We start from the raw sequence: 20,206 nt of genomic DNA on the forward strand, positions 1-20,206 counted from the left end.
CTCCCTGTGTCCTCCATGTTATTTGTTATGCTCCACAAATAAGTGACACCATATGATAATTGACTCTCTCTGCTTGACTTGTTTCACTCAGCATAATCTCTTCTAGTCCTGTCCACGTTGGGTATTTATCCTTTCTGATGGAGGCATAATACTCCATAGTGTATATGGACCACATTTTCCTTATTCATTCGTCCGTTGAAGGGCATCTTGCTTCTTTCCACAGTTTGGCGACCGTGGCCATTTCTGCTATGAACATTGGGGTAGAGATGGCCCTTCTTTTCACAACATCTGTATCTTTGGGGTAAATATCCAGTGGTACAATTGCAGGGTCATAGGGAAGCTCTATTTTTAATTTCTTAAGGAATCTCCAGACTGTTTTCCAAAGTGGCTGCACCAATTTGCTTTTCCACCAACAGTGTAAGAGGGCTCCCATTTCTCCACATCCTCTCCAACACACATTGTTTACTGTCTTGTTAGCAGGTATTATCTTTTTAAAGAATTACTGAAATGAATGGCCTGGATGTCAGTCCAAGAGGCTTGGGCTTAAATCTCTAAGACAACCGGGAATCCATATCCTTGGTCCCATCAACAATGTGGCCACTTGCTTTCTTGCATTTTCTGGCTGAGCAGGCCCTGGAATCCTCCTCTCCAAGGGGCCCGGACACATGCTTCTCAGTAACGCCGCTCCCTCTTCCCCAGGTGGAGCTCCTTGCTGCCCTGATAGAGCTTATTGATCTTCTTCTTTTTCTTCTTCTCTTTTTTTTTTTTTTTAAAGGTTTTATTTATTTGACAGAGAGAGAGAGAGCGAGCACACAAAGTGAGCACAAGCAGGGAGAGTAGCAAGAAGAAGGAGAGGGAGAAGCAGGCTCCCTGCAGAGCAGAAGCCTGATGCGGGACTCGATCCCAGGACTCCGGGATCATGACCAGAGCCAAAGGCTTAACCAACAGAACCACCCAGGTGCCTGAGCTTACTGACCTTCTGCACTGCCATCTTCCTGCTGCCTGGGGGACTGTGTGCCAGGCTTCCCATTTCCCAGCATTGCCCAGTGCTGAGAACTGTCTCTTCCCAGTCTCTCAATTTCCCTAACACCTTTTCCCATCTAGTACTGTATTTACTCCTCCAACAATCCTGTGAGGCAATTAGGACAGGGGTCTTGCCACCCATTTTGTAGATGAGCAAACTGAGGTTCGGACAGGCAAACGAACTTGCCCAAAGTTTGCCCTAGAGGTAAGCCCCACTTCTGTTGCTGGGGCCTTTGTGACTAGTCAGAGCTGAACAGGCTTTGGGGACTCAGGTCCTTTTCTATAGGAGATGATGTAGAAATAGGGTAGGATTAATTCATAGGGCAAGTATATTAGAGGTTTCCATTGGTGAATAGAAATGTTTCTTTTTCTTTGTCATCTCTGTTCGGAAGGGCACTACCTTGCTTCCTTTTCTTCCTGGCAGGGAAGACTCCCCCCCGCTGCATTGGAAGAGTTTCTCTCCCTCAGTATGGCCTGGGATAGATGCTGTAGCTAGCTGCTCAGGTGGACATTCAGTTACGTAGGTTGCCAGTGTCCCCATCCACTCATTCATTTGTTTATTTACCCAACACAAATTTACTGAGCCCCTGCTACATTTTGAACACTGTGCCGTGAAGACGTGTGAGACCTGTGTAACCTGGAGGTGGGAAATAAGATTTTTATGGTTTTATGGGAAATAGGGTTTTTGTGCCCTACAAAGTTAAATCTGAGCTGATATCCCCAGGATGAATGGAGTTAACCAGGTGCTGGAGGGAGGAGGAGAATGAATCAGAGGGGAGGGACTCTGTGCAAAGGCAGTCCTTGGAAACTAGCTTGGGGCTGTCCTGGGTCTCTTTGGGGAGAAAACTGGTCTTCTAATTTCTCCAGGAACCAACTTCTTAACTCATTTGGGGTAGGTTCCTTAGCCCTGTGTAAGTCTCCTCAGGCTGACCCTGTTTGCTTTAAGTCTTTCAGACAACCATTAATTCAGCAGTTGAGCACTTAACTGTGTGCTTGGTGCTAGAGCTATGAAGGGAACAAATGGACAGAAATCACTGCTTTGGTGGGACTTGCATTCTATTGGAAAAGAACAAAAACAAAATAAAATGTAAAATGTATAATACATTAGCAGGGAATAGATGCCAATAAAAAAGTTAAACAAGATATGGGAATAGGAAATATTAAGGAGTGTGTTAGATTGAATGGTTAAGGCAGGGTTCCCTGAGAAGATAATATCTGAACAAATCCCCGAAGGAGGTGAGTGAACAATGCAATTTGTGGGGAAATAATTTGTATAGGCAATGGGAACAACACATTCAAGGGCCCTGAAGTAGGACTGTGCCTAGTATGTTTGAGAAACTGCAAGGAGGCCAGTGTGGCTGGAGTGATGTAAGCAAGGGGAAAGGAGGAGACAGTATGATCAGGGATATAATGGGGGCTGGGGTACAGATCCTGTAGGGCGTGATAGCTGGGCTCCACTGGAATGTTCTGAGTCAAGGAGAGACATGATCTGACTCAGGTTGTAACAGGAGCTTCTTGGCTTTCCTTCAGGTTTTTTCCCCCCTGTTTTGTTGAGACACAATTGACATGCAGCAATGTATGAGTTTAGCATGCACAACATAATGGTTTGATTCACATATAGTGTGAAATAATTACCAGAGTAAGTTTACTTAGTAGCCATCATCTCATATAGAAATAATAAAAAGGAAAAGCTTTAAAAAAAGGAAGAGAAAAGTCCTTCTGGTGAGAACTCTTGGGATCTACTCTCTTAATAACTTTCCTGTACATCACACAATGGTGTTGAATGTCAAGTTGTGCCAGACAGCCCCCTGGGCTTGTTTATCTTATACCTAGAAGTTTGTCCCTTTTCACCACCTTTTCCAATTCCCTCTCCCCCATCCTCTGGTGACCACAAGTCTGATCTTTTTTTCTAGGAATGTTTTGTTTTTAGTTTTTAAGATTCCACATGGAAGTGAAGCCACAGAGTATTTATTGTTCTCTGCTTGTCAGTTTCTGACCACCTAAGTGCCCAAGCTGCTAGGAGGTATTTTATCTTCTACACAAGGGTCCTCCAAACCTGCTGGCCAAACCTTGGTTTGGCTCTGGGTGGCAGCAGGCGCTGCATCCCTGGCCCCAACTGGGTGCACAGGGAGGACCACATGATCCAAGGGTGAGCCCTGGCATGGATGCAGGAGCCCAGACCCACAGCATTCCAGAGAGCCCAGACAGCTCCTGGCCATGCATTCCCGCTCTGGCAGTGTCCTGGGAGAGGAGCAGAGAAAACGCTCTTCACCTCCCAGGCCAGGAAAGGAAAAGATGTTAACTCCTTAGAAAGACCTCTGCTCACGTGTCCCTGGGGTGCCTGGAAGATGCCCTCCCTGGGACAGAGGCTCTGCCTCACCCCCTCTTCTCTCCTTACCAGCTAAGTGACCCATGGAGGACAACAGCCCCTCAGAGTCCGTTTCTTCATCTGTAAATGCTTGGTTGAGGATCCCACAGGGGTAAAGGGCATAGCAGGGTGCATGGAACCTTGGGCTCACTCATACTTCTTGGGCAAGTCCCTCTTTCCACCCCTGAGTGGAATGCTAACGCGTCCCCGGACTGCTGCGGACTACAGCAGCCTGAGCACGGCCTTTGCAGCTTGTGGAGCACCCCTGTGTCTTGGGGAGAGTGGCCCAAACACCGAGTGTCAGTGACTGGAGGCAGGGGTCAAACGCTCTCAGACCTTCTGAGAAGCCTGGGAGGCAGCGCCTTGAGCGCTCACTTTCCCTGGGGGGTAAGAACCGTGACTGCTCAGCAGAAAGACCATGCCGGATTGCCTAAGGCAAGTCCCCCGACTTCCTCGGCTCTCAGCGGGAGACACAGCGGCTGGTGCCGGGCCGGAGGTGGGAGTGGAGGCAGACCTGGCCCGCGCGGCCCACGATCCCCACCTGGACCTCCACTTTGGAACAATCTCAGGGCTCTGGGCGGGGCCCGAGGCCCGTCTCACGTTCTCACCTGGGGACCGACCTTCAGAAGCGGGTCCCACGGACGCCGCGAGCCCACGGCCGTGGTGGGGTGGGTAGGGAAAGCGGCTGGAGACCGCGGGCCGCACCAGGCGGGTGGCTCCTGCGACGGGTGAGCGCGGGCGGCGGCGGAGCCCAGCTCGCTGCGCAGCTGGGGCGGGGCTGGGGGCGGGGCTGGGCGCGTGACGCGCGGTGCAGGCCAATGGGGCGCGCGCCCGGGGCCGAGCCTCCTGCGAGCCTTCGCGGCGCCCGCGGCGTCACGTGAGCCGCGGGGAGTGAGCGCGGAGCTAGCGGCGGCGGGCCAGTGCTCCGCCGCAGCGACCCGCGGTCCAGCGGGCGAGCAAACCAAAGCAGGACCCGCGGCTGGGCACGCGGCCGCCGCCGGACCGGGAGCCAGGCCGCCGCCCCCAGCCCAGCCCCCGGGGCCTCAGGACCGCCGGGGCCTGGCCGCTAGCCGGGCGTGCGCCAAGTTCAGGTGGGAAAAGCTTGGGGGAGGCCGGACGGCCGCGTGGACGCGGCTCCGGGCGCCCAGGAGGCTGGTTGGGGCACGCGTGGGGCAGGGGGGCGCTGACTGGCCTCTGGTCGTGTGTCCGGGTGCCCCCGCCGCTGTCCCAAGCTCCGCGCGAGTGTCCGAGGAAATGTCGGAGGAGCGGGGTGAGCCCCTGTGCTGGCCCGGGAATCGGACCAGCCCGTGGGAGAGTGACCCCAGTTGCCCCTAGACACTTTCCCGGCGCAGGTCCGGGCCTCCGCCTCAGCACCTGGTCCCGCAAGTAGTGCGCGCCTTGCGGGCCGGCCCTCCCATATGGCGGGTCCTCGGCCGGGCCTGGTGAGAGGAGCGGACAGGCGGACGCGCCGGCCGGTCGGGGGCCGGGAATGGGGGACGGAGTGGTCTGTGGCGGTGGGGTTACTGTCGGTCACCGCAGCCGTGGCCTCCGGGGGATGGGGGTGCGGGCCGAGGGCATGGTGCCCGGCGGGCCGAGCTCCAGGGCTCACCGAGGGGTCTGAGCTGGTCCCCTACGTCTTCCTTTCCCACGCACCTTCCCACACCCGCGCGGGCATCCACGTCAGCTCCACGGACGAGTATGTCGGGGACACCTTCTGGCAAAGCCACACTGCTGCCGCGCACCACGCCCCGCACACGCACAATCACACGACACGAACTCACACCCCTTCGCACACACCCGCACTGTTCACACGTCTTCTACTCCTACTACCCACTCGGAGCCCCTTGGTTCTTTCTACTGAACATGAGCAGATCGGTGGCCAGGGGGTGGCAGGGGACCGAGGAGAGGCCGCCCCCACCCACCTTAGCCGTCTGTTTCGGGTTCCGTCTTTCCTCCCCACTGTGGTATTCCCAAAGGACCACCCCCCCAACCCCCCTCCAGGACACAGAGGGGCTGTTTTCTCGCCCAGTCCCTGGGGAGCCGACAAAAATCCCCAAATGCTTTAGTCCCTCAAATCACCTTTCCCCCAAGAACTATGTGGCTCCCGGGAGCCCCTGTCGTCCTACAGGTGGGAGGACGCCCGGCCTGTGCGACTTAGGGGCCTGCGGATAGCGCAGGGAGAGAGACTCTTATTTTGAAGGGCGCCCCCCACCCGCCACCCCCGTGATTTGCACGCTGACCCAATGGCAAGCCCTTGGCCGGCGCTGGGCTTGTTATCAATTACATGTTGTTCCTGCTGCCGCTGTGTCCCCGGGAGGATCAACAGCAGGCCTGGCCGGGCTGAGGGCGGGGGTGGGGGGGTGGGGGGGGTGGAGGGCAGGGAGGAGGGGGCGGAGTCCGGCTGTAGGCCGGGACGGTGCCCAGAACAGTGTGTCCCCCTCCCCCTGCATGCAGGCTGTGCTTCTGGCCCAGCCATGTGCTGCTGTATTTTAGCGCCCCAGCCGGCTCCCTCCTGCCCTGGCGGGCCCTTTTTCTACCTCCAGCACCCAGGGTAGCCCCAGAGCCCCTTCTTCGCTCTTAGTGCCTGAGTGTCCAGCCCAGGCTGCTCAGCCTGCATTAAAACCCTTCTGCCTGACTCTGGCCATTCTATTCCTGGTGGAATCCCCTCACCCCTACTGCCTGATTGACTTCCTGGAGAACCTCTCATTCACTCAGCAAATTGTGCTAGGTCCTGTTCTAGACTCTAGGATAGTGGTGGACTGGATAGTCAGACCTGCTTGTATTTTGTTGGGGAGGTAGACAGAAGATAAAGTACACAAACATAACCACTCTAGTTTCCTCCTGGTAGCAACTGCTAGAAGAATATAATGTGGGATAATTTGATAGAGGGTGTCAGGAAAGCGCTCTACCCCGCCGCCCCAGATAGTGACTTCAGAGCTGAGATCTAAATACAGCATTCCTACTGGGGAGCACTGGGGGGAAGAGGGAACCACAGAGAGGGCACAGTCAGTGTGGAGTGGAGCAGGTGGATGTGAGGTCTGGGAGAGATGGGCAAGGCCCAGGTGCTGGGCTGCTGGGAGAGAAGGGGTCACATTTCCTGGAGAAGTTAATAGAAATTCTCTCCTACCCTACCCTACTATACTCACTTATTTCCCCCACTCTTTCTTTTTATATCATTTCATCTGTGAATATTTCAGTTATCAACTGTGATACTATCATCACACTTAAAAATATTAACAGTAATTCCTTACTATCATGTAATAATATTCAGTTGGTGATCACATTTCAGGGGAGAGTTTTAAGTGGGCAAGAACATGGCCTGATCTGCCTCTTCCCACCAGTTAAGGCCTGGGTTCCAGGAAGGCTGGAGACCCCCTGATTCCTTAGGCTCACAGTAGAGGAACAGAAACAATATGTGTTCACCTATTTGGAGGTTAATCCAGTGACCGGTACTGACTCACACTTGCGTGTGGCACCCCCGTTGTAAGTGTTCAGTTGTGTTAGCTCACTGAACTCTTTCAGCAACCCGGGAAGTAGGCATCACTGGCAGCCTCCCTACCCAACAGACCAAGACACAGACACAGATAGGTTGTGCTACCTGGCTGAGTCTGCCCAGCTAAGTTGCAGAGGCAGGAGCAGCGCCTCCTGCTCATAGGGTGGGTTAAAGGGGTGGTAGCAGGGCCTAGGGCCCAGTGTGGGCTCATTGCCCTTCACATTATCTGGCACTTTCATTTCTTCCTAGCACCTAATTCGGTGACTAGTGTGTATTTTGAAATTCCCAGTTTTAAATCCTCAGATGAGTATTTAAAATCAAAGAGCCAAATGTCCTCCTGGTGAAACTGCCCTGGGGCGCAGACTTGCCAAGAGCATCTACCTTGCCTTAGTTTCCTGGAGCTCCATGAAGCTTCCTGGATTAGTGGGAAACTGAGATCATTGGAGCCTGGAACAGGTAGGGAAACAGATTTGGGGAATGCACAGCTGATGATGATCCTAGCTGGCCCTGAGAGGTCTCTGTCCCTGGCCAGGCTTGTTGACTTGTTGACTATTGGGTAGCGCTGTGTGCCAGGTCCAGGAGTAGTCCTCAAGACAGAGCATAGGGGTGGGTGCAGAGTGATGACAGGCAGCAGAGAATCTCTGGCTTCAGATATAGAACGTTCTCTTTTACCAAACCTCACTGGTCACTGGGTGGGGACAAAGGTCCACATAGGTGGCCCCATTACAGCTGTACACTGTTGACTCTCCTTGGACACCAGACCTAGCATGGCCTTCAGAGGAGGCAGATGTCCCCTCTCTTCTCTGTTGATATTCTCTGAGCCCCTCCTGGACACCAGCTGCCACACCGGGAGCTGGGAACACCCTGGAGACGCAGCAGCCTAGCCTGCCCTCATGGAGTTCATGGTCTAGTGGGAAGACGGGAGTTAGCTGAGCCTTCCTGAGGTGGTGAGTGCACCATGGGGGGGTGGGGTACAGGCCAAGGGCATTTTATCTCCCATCCCACTAGCGGCTGTGAAGTCAACATGGGGTAGTGGCCATGCAAGTGCTGGGACCCGGGTCCACTTTTGTGCTCTTGAGTTTTCACTGTGGGGCAGGGTCCTCTTCACCTAGTGGTAAAGCCTCAATAAAGTGCCTGGGTACAGCTGAGAGCACTTTGTTCTGTCCCTGCCTTTCCCATTTCACAGAGGAGGCAGGTGAGGCTGGAGGGATCTGAGAATGGGAGGGTGGACGAGCTGTCCCCCTTCAGATGGGGAAACAGACTGTGAGGACAGGGGCATATGGGTCTTTAATCTTTTTTCTCTTTTCCCCAACAAATTAGACTTACCTGATTAAAATACGGACTGCTAAATTAAGGTTCACTATCAGACAAAATAATTACTTAATAAGAGCATGACCCATTTAATATTTGGGATATACTTGTGTTACAAGTTGCTTGTTTTTTGAAACCTGAACATCAGATTTAATTGGGTGGCCTCTAGTTTTATTTGCTCAATCTGGCAACTCTACTCAGGCCCCAACCACCCAGGGGTCAGAGGGCAAATGGCCAATCTCTTGCCCCTGCCAGTGACTCAACAAGAATGGAGCTGAGGTCAGGTGTCCTCAGAAATGCAGCCACTCCAGTTAGCTGGATGGGGTTCCCCAACCTTGGCCATTTCAGGGTACAGAGAGCCTCCTCACGTACTTTCTTGCTCACATGCATTCACGCTCAATCATTCACAGATACACGGGTGTTCTTTACCGAATTGTTCTGGAAAACCTGTTTGAAACCAAAAGTACCCTGGATTGTGCAATGGGCTTAGAGAGTGCTCTTTTGCAAACAGGTGGTGCAATTTCGGAAAACACTCTTGCAGATAGAGTTCTCCCACGGGATGGGATGGAGACAGGACCCAGGCATTTGGCATTAGAAGCCTGTGGGCCAGCAGCGGAGTGGGGGCACAGGCCCATGAGGTGGCAGGTGAACATGCCGTCCTCCTGACCAGGCCTCCTTTGTTCCCTCTCTGCAGCCGCCAACGGCACGGCCAGGCCAACATGGTGGACCACTTGCTGCCAGTGGACGAGAACTTCTCGTCGCCGAAATGCCCAGTTGGTTATCTGGGTGACAGGCTGGCCAGAGGGCGGGCATACCACAGGCTGCCCTCGCCCCTCTCAGAGGATGACAGCGACGCCTCCAGCCTCTGCTCCTGCGCCAGCCCAGACTCACAAGCCGTCTGCTCCTGCTACAGTGGTGGGCCAGGTGCTGAGGGCCAGGACAGCATCTTGGACTTCCTGCTATCCCAGGCCACACTGGGCAGTGGTGGCAGTGGTGGCATTGGGGCCAGCGGTGGTTCCATGGCCTGGGGGGCCTGGCGGAGGGCACCGGCACCTGTGAAGGGGGAGCATTTTTGCTTCCCCGAATTTCCTGTGAGTGACCCTGATGACGTCCCAAGGCCCTTCCAGCCCACCCTGGAGGAGATTGAAGAGTTTCTGGAAGAGAACATGGAGCTGGGAGTCAAGGAGGCCCCAGAAAGCAACAGCAAGGACGCGGAGGCCTGTGACCAGCTCTTAGCCGGGCCACACAGGAGCCACCTCCATCCTGGGTCCGGTGGGAGAGAGCGCTGCACCCCGCCTCTGGGCAGTGCCGGTGTGGGCGGCAGCCAGAGCCCGGGTGGGGGGCCTGCATCTGATGGCCCTATCCCCGTGCTGCTACAGATCCAGCCTGTGCAGGTGAAGCAGGAGTCAGGCACGGAGCCCGCCTCCCCTGGGCAGGCCCCGGAAAGTGTCAAGGTGGCCCAGCTTCTGGTCAATATCCAGGGTCAGACCTTCGCACTTGTGCCCCAGGTGGTGCCCTCCTCCAATGTGAACCTGTCATCCAAGTTCGTGCGAATTGCCCCTGTGCCCATTGCTGCCAAGCCCATTGGGTCGGGACCCCTGGGCCCTGGCCCCACTGGCCTACTCGTGGGCCAGAAGTTCCCCAAAAATCCGGCAGCAGAACTCATCAAAATGCACAAATGTACTTTCCCCGGCTGCAGCAAGATGTACACCAAAAGCAGCCACCTCAAGGCCCACTTGCGCCGGCACACAGGCGAGAAGCCCTTTGCCTGCACCTGGCCGGGCTGCGGCTGGAGGTCAGTATGACAGGTGAAAAGGTGGGCGCTGAGCATGGCCGATGAATCTCTGTTCCCCTGGGTGTGTGGTCAAGGCCTGGTTCACCGTTAGATAAGGCTGATTAGGAAAGGGAGAGGGGGGCAGGCAGGGAGTGGGGCAGAGCTGGCATGGCTGCCCAGAGGTTTCCTCATCCCTAGTGATCACCTGAGCCTAAAAAAAAATGGTCTCCAGTTTCATAATGACCAGGTAAGGTTTGCTGCGGCTCATGCCCAGGGCTAGGAGCTGGGCCATGGCAGAAGGGCCCTCTCCTTAGTAACGAGGGCAGCTAAAAATGATGGAGTTAAGGGTTCTGTATCCGAGGGGGCTGTGGCCATGTGTGCACTGCTCCCTCTGGGCCTCACAGCACCCCTAGGGAAAGTACTACCCTCGCTGCCATCTTTCAGCTGAGCAAACAGGCTCAGACTGGCTAGGTAACTTGCCCAAGGCCACACCACTTTGTCAATGGGATTGGAGCCAGAGGGTCCTGTATCAGAGGAGTGACAACCTGGAAATGCTTCTGTTCCAACCAGAGGGACCAGCTTCACTTGCAGATGTTCTTGGACTCATGGGCTGGGCTTGGTGCTTGCTCCCCTGCGGGTACTTGAAGGTGTATTTGGGAATCTTCAAAGGACAACCAGGCAGGGGGTGCTGAGTGAAGGTGGAAGAGTCCTTGTAGACTCCATTCTGTGTGGTACAGCAGTGGAAACCAGCTCTCAAAGGGTAAGGGGTCTTGCTCAGGGCTATGCAGGCAGCGGGCCCCTGGGTGGGCTTGGGTACCTTGTCCTGAAAAGCAGGTAGCCGGGAGCTCTGATGCCCAGGGGTACCATGAAGACTGGCTGTCCCAAGTCTTTAGCACACTGACCCCATAGGAATGTGGACCCCCAGGAGGGCGGCCTGTGCACCGACATTCGTGCACTGCTGCTGTGGCTGCTGCTTTGTGGATGTGTGTGATCATCTGTCTGTCATCTGTCTGTGGATCTTGCAGCAGGCGGGCAGCTATGCGTGTGCATATGTGTACACGTCTTGCTTTCTTAGTGTGTGTCTTGGTGTGTTGCATAACTCCCCATGTTTGTGTACCCTGTCCGCATGTGTGCATCTGTGTGGGTGTGACCGATGGGGAGCCATTGGCAGCTTCTGTTTTCTTGACCCGACTCATCTGAGAGCGCTGGAGAGTTGGCCCCAGAAGGGAGGTGCTGGCCCTAGAGTCCTGGCTGGCTGTGGTGTGGTGGGATCGGTGACTGGAAGATCCGATGTGATGCTGCTGCCTCTTTCTGTGGAGTGCTGGGCTGGCCAGGGAAGAGACTTCTCCCAAACAGCATCTGGGGTTATGGAGGTTTTTCCTGATGAAGGGTGTCACCCAGCCACTGACCCCACAAAAGCACCCATCAGACAGGCCCACATGGCTTCTGCAAGAGTGGGCACAGGGTTGACACCAGGGTGGCAGTACTGGTGTCTCATCCCTCCCTGGGCCTCCTGGCACAGTCTGCCAAGTGGACCCTGGGGAGACAGGTGCACCTGTGGGGCCACTTGTGAGGCTTGACACACAGGTGGGTATGCAGTGTTGCTGGTCGGAGCTTGGGGGTGGGGGGAGAAGCCGAGACACTGGGGCGGTAGAGGCAGGCGCTCAACTGTAGAAGGGAAGGGCATTGTGACACTCTGGATAGGGAGTAGCTGGCAGTAACAGTGGGGAGCCTCAGCCTAGGTCAGCCTCCAATTCGCCATGTGCCTCTGGGGAGGTCCCCACGGCCAAGCCTCAGTTTTCCTCGTCTGTGAAGTGGAGGGCCTGCTCCCTACCAGGGTCAGGTGCAGGAACACTCAGCACTGCCCCCTTTTCATTGGTGGTCCTGTTACTCAGAAAGGGTGAAGTCTGAGAAGGGTGCTATTTTGGAGGTACCCCAGACTCCCAGGGACTCCTCTTGAATGCATATTTTCTTGGTGGGGTGCAGGGATGTGGAGGGGTTGGGCATCTGGCTGGCCAGAGCACTGGTCCGACTCATGATGGGCTTACCTTCCTGGGCACTGTCCCCTGGCCACTGCTGACTCTTGGCAAGTGGCCCCTCCAGTCAGGTAGCGCCATGAGGCAAAAGGGTGTGGTCCTCGGTGAAGGTTGCCTGCTTGTCCCATTCCCCTAGGAGGAGGGGACCTGCCACCTTCTGGGCTGTCCCAGAGAGCAGATGGAATCCTCAGCCCAGAGTGCATCTCAGGAAGGCAGGTCTCAGCTCCAACACAGTATCCTCTGGAGATGGTAAGTTCCCCATGGTAGGAGGTGTGCAAGCAAGTGGGAGTGGGATTTGTGGAGGGGATTCAGCTTTGCCACTGTATGGGTCTTGGCACTGGTCTCCTTGCCCAGGACCTTCTTGCAGGGGTAGGCTGGTGTATGCCTGGCATAGCAAGGTCCCTTGAAGCTGACTGCGGAGCCATTCCTGGCTGCATCCACTCCTGGGCCTTCAGAGGCCTCCCCAGCTTCTCCCCAGCTTCCCCTGGAATAGGGTCAGGCCTTTGTGAAGTTAGAGGTGACTGAGGCACAGGGAACTAAAGGTGCCTGCCTTTTGGGAGAGCTATTTCTCTGAGAATGCAAGAGTCTCTGGTTGGCCTTCAGGAATCCTGAGCCCCTGGAGATGCACACAAGATGCACATGTCCCTTGTATATGGAGGGAGCCCTCGCAGTATTTGGGCAAGAAGACAGACTGGCTTTGGGGCAGCTTGGTCTGGATGGGACAGCAGTGGTAGTGATGATGACAGTTATGCGCCATATTTTCTGACCACTTACTCTATGCTGGGCACTGCTTCAAGTTCTCAGAGCAGGAATACCTTCCACAAATCTCCACCCTTGCTTGTATACTTCCTGCCACAAGGAACTCATTACCTTATGAGGCTATTCTGGCCTTTTCATGTGCTTTGGTAAACTTAGATTCCTATCCAAACTTCTCATTCTGGCACAATCTGCTTACCAACCTCCCTTCCACAATGCAGGCTCCCACTCAGGCCCCTGCCCTCTGTGTGCCCTCTGTGTACCCTCTGTGCATCCTCTGTGCATCCTCTCTGTGCCCTCTATCTCCAGCACTTTCCTCCTGATGGCAGTGGTCTTGCAATGGTCCCTGCTTTATCTGCACATGTCACATTAGATAAGCTCGTTGCGCCCTTACAACAGCTCTGTGATGTGGAGGCACCAGTCTGTATTTCCCAGGGAGCCCACAGGGATGGAGCTCGTGGGCATGGCTCTGGCTGTGCCCTCAGGTGGGTGCCTCGGTCCCACCTGACCCACCAGCAGTTTGGTGAACATATGTTCCCCACCTGGGAACTCAACGCCTGAGCTACACAGCTGGCTTTTCCCTTGTCCTCAATCCCTTGCTCCTGGTACCAGAATGGCTGGGTGTTCTCTGTCTCCCACAAGGCCATTAGCTCTTTCAGGTGTCATGCTTCTGGGCTAGGGGAAAAGAGCCAACAACAATGGCAATAACAGTAGCTCCTAGTGCATGTTCTGAGTGTTCCAGAGTAACTCATTTAATGCTCCAAGCAAGTCCACGAGGTGGGCATCCAGATGCTGTTCCCATCTCTAGAGGAGGAATTTGAGGGACAGAACACTTAAGTAAGGTCTCCTCGGTCACACAGCTAGTGGGTAGCACAGTCTGGAGTTGAACCCAGGCTGTTTGCTCCCCAACCTCCTCCACCCAGACTCAGGACCTCTCTCTAGTCCCCTGGGCAAACCTTCTATGGGAGGTGGCCTGCTCTAGTGGAGGGAAGAAGGATTTCCATCTGCAGCTGAGCTTCGGGCAGCCCCCTGAATACTTGCCGGCCTTCTCATATGGGGAGCTTACCACACCCAAGGCTGCCTCTCTTTCCAGTGGCCCTGTGAGCAGTTTGCTCTTTATCCTGCTGGGCTGGTTCTGGCCCTGGCACTGTGTCCTATGGCCCTTTGTGAATGAATGGTGTCCTCCCCCTCCCCACAACCCAGATCATCATTTGCCAGGTACCAGCCCCCACTTCCTTTTGCTTTTGCTCCTGAACCCAGTATTCCTTTTCCCTCCTCTCTTGGGACATGGTTTCTGGCTTCTTGATGGGGCCCAAACCAGACTTTTCCTATCGCGATCTAACTGTCTGGGAAGTGGCTGTTTGTCTGCCTTCCTAGAAGTTTCCTTGCTATGCTCTCGGGCACAGGCCCCCTTTGTTCACGGCAGCAGAACATCCTGTTCCGGAAAGGCCAAGCCATTCCATCCAGAAAGAATACCCTCCTTCCACAGCTAATATGAATATTAATAACTTCTAGCAGCCCTCTGTGGCAGGTACTGTGGTCATCCCCAGTGGACATGGGAGGCCCAGAGAAGGGTAGTTGCGGGCCTGAGGCCCCAGAGCTGGAATGTGGTGGGGATAGGATTCAGACCCAGTGGTACGCTGCTGGCCTCCTCTCTTAGCCCCTGTGTCACTGCTGCTACTGTTGAACGAGGCATTTTCTAACTTCTTGCCTGCACTTGGCCAGATTGTGCACCATACCACTCCATGGAGCACCATTCCCGTTACAGTCCTTGAGACCTGGCTATTGACAGTCGTGACTTACTGGCTGATGGAAGGGGCGCTTTGCACAAAGGTGCAGTGTGTGCCAGTTGTGGGGCTGTCGTGATGGGCTGCTTCCCTTTCCTGCACCTCGGCCACATGAATCGTGGTGCTGACCCATGTGCCCCTAGACATCAGCAGGGACCGGGCACTGCACTGAGCTCCTTGCAGATAATCATTGAATGATTGCCATGTGGTGAGCACTGTTCTAAACCCTCAATGCCTTTTACAATCCTCAGAGTCCTGTGAGGCAGATCTGTTACTTCCCTGTCTCCAGGTGGGGAAACTGGGCCTCAGAGAGCTTGGTGACTTGCCCAGGCCCTGATCAGTGGCGGAGCTCACTGCCTGCAAGGCTTGCATCTTAGCCACATGGCCTCCCTCCCACTGTGTCACCTTCAGTGCCCTCCAGTGGTTGCTGTCTGGGAGAATGCATGTGAGGGTGTGAGGTAGGGATCTTCTGAGGGTGCTCTTCTCAGGTCTGTGACTTCTCAGGTCACAGGATGCTGAGGCAGCAGGGAAGAGGTTTGGAGGTAGGGACAACTTGTTCTTGGGCCTGGCTCTCCCTCAGTGTCCGTGTGGTCAGAGGGCCACTGTGGTCTTTGTGTCAGCTCCTTTGGCCTCTGAGATGAGTCCCAGAAGATGGGTCAGAATCCTAAGGTCTTCACTGGATGAGTGAGAAAACAGGCCCAACATGGTTCCTGGGCTTGCTCAGGACTGCACAGGGCTCCCAGTGGGATAGGGACCTGAAAGGATCCAACCATGTCACTGGCTCTGTGACCCTAGCAAGCCCCTTGTCCTTTTTGAGCCCTTGCTGTGGTATTGTCTGTTCTCTGGTACTGATCCTGGCTCCCTCACCAGAAAGGGGCAAGACAACCCAGTGCCTGGTGCCCAGGAAGGCTCAGCAAAGGCTATTGCTGGTGGCATCATTTCTGTGGCTTCCTGCCTGCCTGTGTTCTGGGCAAGCCTACCCGTTCAGAAGCTGTGTGTTCAACTCCTGTTGGGGGCAGTGGCCCTGGCCTGGGAGCAGGCTCCAGGCTCTGACCTCCAGCGTGCACTGATGCCACTTCCTCATTGGCTCAGGGCTCCAGAGACACACATTGCCTAGCCAGGCAATGTGGAGGAGGCCAGGCACTCTGTAGTCACCAGGGTGAGCAGGGCATGAGAGGGAGCCATAACCAGCACCTTTGCTCTGGCCTTGGCTGCTCTGTCATGATAGGGATGCTGGATCAGGCCCTCATCACTCTGAGCCTCAATTTCCTCATCTGGGAAATGGGCCAGTCAGGCTTCCATTATTCCAAACATATGCTGAGAGCATTGCTTTGTGCCAGCCCAAGTTGGTGCCCTGGGAAGTGAAGTGGAGTGCCACACTCCAAGTGCAGACCCCTGGCTGTTCTCTCAGGACCAGGTCCTAGGCTCCAGAGGTAGCTGAACTGGGCTGAGCTGCCTGTCCTCTGGGCTCCCGGGCAGGCTCCCTGTCCAGTGCTCAGGCCTTCCTACTCCCCAGCTGAACCTTCCCCAAGGCATGTTCCTTCTAGTCCTTGGTAGGCTGTGGGATTAAGGAAGGCCTCCACCCCCAGGGGTGGACCTGGTACTTGTGTGTGTGCACACATGTGTTTTTGTATATACACACACACCCACATGTGAGGTGACTGTATGCATGTGCACATATGTAGAGTGGACACGTGTGTGCAGTGTACCCATGTTTGTGGCATGCCTGTGTGTGGCATGTATAAAGGGGTGTGTACATGTGCATTGCATGGTGTGCACGTATATGTGTGTGTGTGTGTGTGTGTGTGTATGTGCAGGCAATAGGACTTGAGAAAAATTCCTTGTGACAGCCCTCCATCCTCAATGGGTGCTTGCTGTGTCAGTTGTTTCATGTAAATGCACTTATGGGCACCTGTTGTGTGCCAGGCCCTGGGCTGCTTGTGGGTTGGACCACAGGGAACAAGACACATCTTTCCTCATGGAACTGATGATCTAATGGCACAGACTGACATTCACCAAAAAGTTGAAAATTAATTTAAAGTTAAAGTAAGGTGCATTTAGTGCAGTGGGAGCCTAGAATGGGATACAGTCCTGGAGGGCTTTTGTGAGGCAGTGACATTTGAGTGATGGAAGAGAGGGAGCAAGAAGAGGGTAGGGAAGCCCATTTCAGATGGAAGGAACGGTATGTGCAAATGTTCTGTGGCAAGAGGGACCAAGGATGGGTCAATGTGGGTAGAGCATAGAGGAAGACAAGTATGTATGTGTGGGGAGTGGGATCTCATTGTCAAGATGACGGTTATGGAGTGGGGGTGGGGGGGCTTCAAATCCCGGAAGTCAGTGACAGCGGTCTCAACCCTGTGGCCCAGCTGGGATCCTTACACTTCCCATTAGTAGCTACTCATTCTCAGTGGCCTCTGGGCTGTGGGAGCATTTGCTCCCAGGCAGGCTGAGGCCAAAAGAGGGAGGTGGCAGGTGAACCATTTAAACTCTCAGAAGTATCTTGCGGTGGTGTGGTTTTGTCTGGGGACCTAGCCTTCAGGAAAGCTGTGACCAGGAGCAGGGCAGGAATGTGAGTCTGCATACAGTGCCCTGGCTGTAGTGAAGGCAAGGGAGAGGAGCCAGGGGTTCCCTTCAGTGCCGGGGAAAGAGACACCTCTCTCAGACTTCCGTTTCCCCTGTGGATGGGCTTCCTCATGCAGACCTTCCTAGAGCCCTAAGTTCTGCCTGGGGGGCAGCTTCTCCGCAGCTAGCAGGGTGCTGTGGAGAGTAAATCCTGGGCTCTGGTGGGCTTAACGACCCCTCAGAATATTTACCAGCTGCTCACAGGCCCAGATGCCCAAGAACGGACCGCTGTGCCGCCACTGAGCCTTTTATTGACAGCTCTTCCCATCCTGGGGTGGGGGCAGGGGCGGGCTGGGGACAGCGACTTTTCACGGGGATTCAGAAGTAACTCAAAACCTGGAGAAGTGTTGGCCCCGCCTGCCTGGCCGGGTAGAGCCCTGCACCTGCGGCTGCCTTCTGGGTGGGCTCCTGGCGGGGCGGGCCTCCCTCACCACGGCCCCTGAATGTCCCGCAGGTTCTCCCGCTCCGATGAGCTGTCGCGGCACCGGCGCTCGCACTCGGGCGTGAAGCCCTACCAGTGTCCTGTGTGCGAGAAGAAGTTCGCACGGAGCGACCACCTCTCCAAGCACATCAAGGTGCACCGGTTTCCTCGGAGCAGCCGCTCAGTGCGTGCGGTGAACTGAGCGCCCGCCTGCCCCCGCCCCCTCCCCCGCCCCGTTATTTTGTAGCAATAATTTATTTGCCTCTTTAGAGGGACGTGACAATGTTGCCAACCCACCTTCTGAAGCCCAGGAGGTGCAGGAAGATGGGGGCTTGCTCGGGAGGCGGGAACCCAGAGCCCCCAGCCCGCTGCCTTTCCTAGGAAGACCTACAGCCGCGCCCGCGTCCCTGGGGGCTGGCACCCCGTCCCCGCACCCCGCACCCCCCCCTCCCCCGAACCGGGCTGCGGGCTGGCCTTCCCGCCTTTGTGCCTTTGTGCCTTCCCGCAGGCCGGCCTGTGCTAAGGCAGTGCTGGGAGCCTGGACCTTCTCCCACTGGGCTCCCTGCCTGGGCCAGGGCTGGCACTTTTTTGCTCAGAAGAAATGTGCAGTTTTGAAATGTCAGTTCCCAGAGGGAGCCATGCTGGGAAGAAGGAAGTAGGCCAGAAGTCCAGGGCTGCACTGTGGTGTGAGGGTGGCTTTGTCCAAGATCTCCTGCTCAGCCTGACTACGGGAGGGTAGGAGTGGGGTAGTCCATGGCGGGTCACTGGGCCCCTGGGCAGAGGTGGAATTAGGCTGAGTTGCCCCCTCTGTGGGGGTCTTGGAGTGCATGCGCTTGAGTTAAAGTGTCGGGCAGACAGACAGATGCCGGCTAGCCCCAGAGCATCTGTATCCAGCATGGCTCATCCCCTCATCCCGTTTCCAGACAGATCCAGACACCAGCCTCCATGGTCCCTTTGGGGAAGAGAGGGGAGCAGGCTGCATTGCGTGTAGGAGAACTAGGTAGAGCCTCCGAATCCTGATTTAGAAATGCATTCCTTATTTTGTCTAGAAATTAATATCAAATGAACTAGCTTGTTTTGACAGGTTTATTTCACATCCTATGAATGTATGTAAATAAGCTGTACATAGGTACATCTACATAAAATATCTTTTAATAACATATCAACATTGGTGTAAATTTGAAATAAAAAAATCTATAAAGCTGGTGTACATATGTTACAATTATGTATATTTTCTTTGGTCCTTCATAAAAATATATTTACTTTGCCAATAAAAAGAAAAAAGAACTCAGTGACTTTATGGCATTCATGTGTTATTATACGGGGCTTTGCCAGGAAATGGGGGTGATTCTGAGGGCTGAGTCTCTATGTCTGTGTTTGCAACATTTAGTGGACCTTGATTTGTACCCAGAAGGACATGAAGACCCCTTTGGAGTTCAGCGCGAGGTGCGGCCATGCAGGCTTCTCAAATTGACCCCACCTCCTTGCCAGCTGCTAGGTTTCTGCTCACTGCAGTTTGCTGGAGGGCACCTTCTCCTCTCTCCACAAACCCAAAACCAGCCCCCATCCCAGTGTCACCTATGGGAGGCTGGCATAGGCTAAGCCAGGCCCACAGTGATCAGTGCTACTCTGATGTACTGTTGCAGACCCTCACTCAGTGCTGCCCGAACAGGCTTCAGGCATCTACTATGCACCCACTATATGCATGGAGTGCCGAGGAGACTCCCTGTAGGAGAAGGCATATTATTCTCACCTGCCTGGGACATTGTAAGTGGACTGAGTGCTGACCGGTAGAGAGGAGCCTTGGAGGAGGCAGTATAAGCAATGAGGCCACCTCCTCCACCCATCCGAGCTACTCTTGAGTTCTGGGGAGACAAGTCCTCCCGAACTCCCCCAGATTTTTGGGATCTCCACCATGTGCTTGCACAGTTGAAGTCTGAATGCTTCCACCTGTCCTGGGTGGGTTGGAAGCTGGGGATAGTGGGAGCCAGAGAACAAGGAGAGGCCTTGTGCTAGCAAAGGGATTTACCTGGGTGGCTGCAGTTGGGGAGGGCAGGCTGGGCTTGGTGGATGCTGTGACAAGGCTGGCCCAAGTCTCCTGTCCACATGAAGTGAGAAGCAAGGACCTTCTAGAGGTGATCCTTTCCCCAGAAGCTCAATGCAAGCACGGCAAGTCTTTTTTAGTGACACCTTTGGAGATGGCGGCAGGTGGTGATCCACCCATGGATTTCCAGCAGAGGGATGTTGGAACAAAGTGTATGTGCACATTCCTGTGTCGTTATCTACCTCTGAAGGTGGAAGCCATTGTTCCCGCTGATCGGAGCTATCTGCCACTGTCATCTTTCCTGTCCGATGGGAGCTGGCAGACATGAAGCTTTCATGTGTGCCCAGCACTACAGCATGGATGATTGGAGAATGGACACTCCATCCTGACCAGCTCTGGTCCTGGCGAAAGGACTTGGCCTTGTGACCTCTGCCCTTTGCCCCTGACCAGACTTACCCTTTGTAGTCAAACACGCTCTGGGGGAATGAGGCTATTGATTTCCAGGTACGTTAATGTGGCCTTTCTTTATCCACAAACAAGCAATGCAGCCTGGATAAGAGGAACAGTGGAG

The 20,206-nt window shown here is 54.8% G+C and overlaps 1 protein-coding gene across 4 annotated transcripts; it reads left to right on the forward strand.

The window, feature by feature from the left end:
• The first annotated feature begins 4,233 nt into the window (after nt 1–4,233).
• On the forward strand, nt 4,234–18,905 carry KLF15 (Kruppel like factor 15). Of its 4 annotated transcripts, XM_032342038.1 has the most exons (4): nt 4,235–4,482; nt 8,890–9,990; nt 12,142–12,254; nt 17,625–17,799. In XM_032342038.1, the coding sequence occupies exons 2-4, from the start codon at nt 8,915–8,917 to the stop codon at nt 17,675–17,677; spliced, it is 1,242 nt and encodes a 413-aa protein (XP_032197929.1). In that variant the 5' UTR covers nt 4,235–4,482; nt 8,890–8,914; the 3' UTR covers nt 17,678–17,799. The 4 variants fall into 4 exon arrangements, with proteins under 4 accessions (XP_032197716.1, XP_032197929.1, XP_032197845.1 ...); XM_032341825.1 differs by lacking the exon at nt 17,625–17,799 and having other exon boundaries at nt 4,234–4,482; nt 12,142–14,901; XM_032341954.1 differs by lacking the exon at nt 12,142–12,254 and having other exon boundaries at nt 4,238–4,482; nt 17,625–18,905.
• The last annotated feature ends 1,301 nt before the right edge of the window (nt 18,906–20,206 follow it).

The sequence above is a fragment of the Mustela erminea genome, chromosome 1 (genome assembly GCF_009829155.1).
Source record: "Mustela erminea isolate mMusErm1 chromosome 1, mMusErm1.Pri, whole genome shotgun sequence".
Lineage (NCBI taxonomy): Eukaryota > Metazoa > Chordata > Mammalia > Carnivora > Mustelidae > Mustela > Mustela erminea.

What these genes read in the sequence shown, in the direction of transcription:
- KLF15 (XM_032341825.1), top strand. Translation starts at nt 8,915, where the DNA reads ATGGTGGACCACTTGCTGCCAGTGGACGAGAACTTCTCGTCGCCGAAA. An exon ending in TGGCCGGGCTGCGGCTGGAG is followed by an intron (nt 9,991 to 12,141) that starts GTCAGTATGACA and finishes CCATTCCCCTAG; the next exon opens with GAGGAGGGGACCTGCCACCT.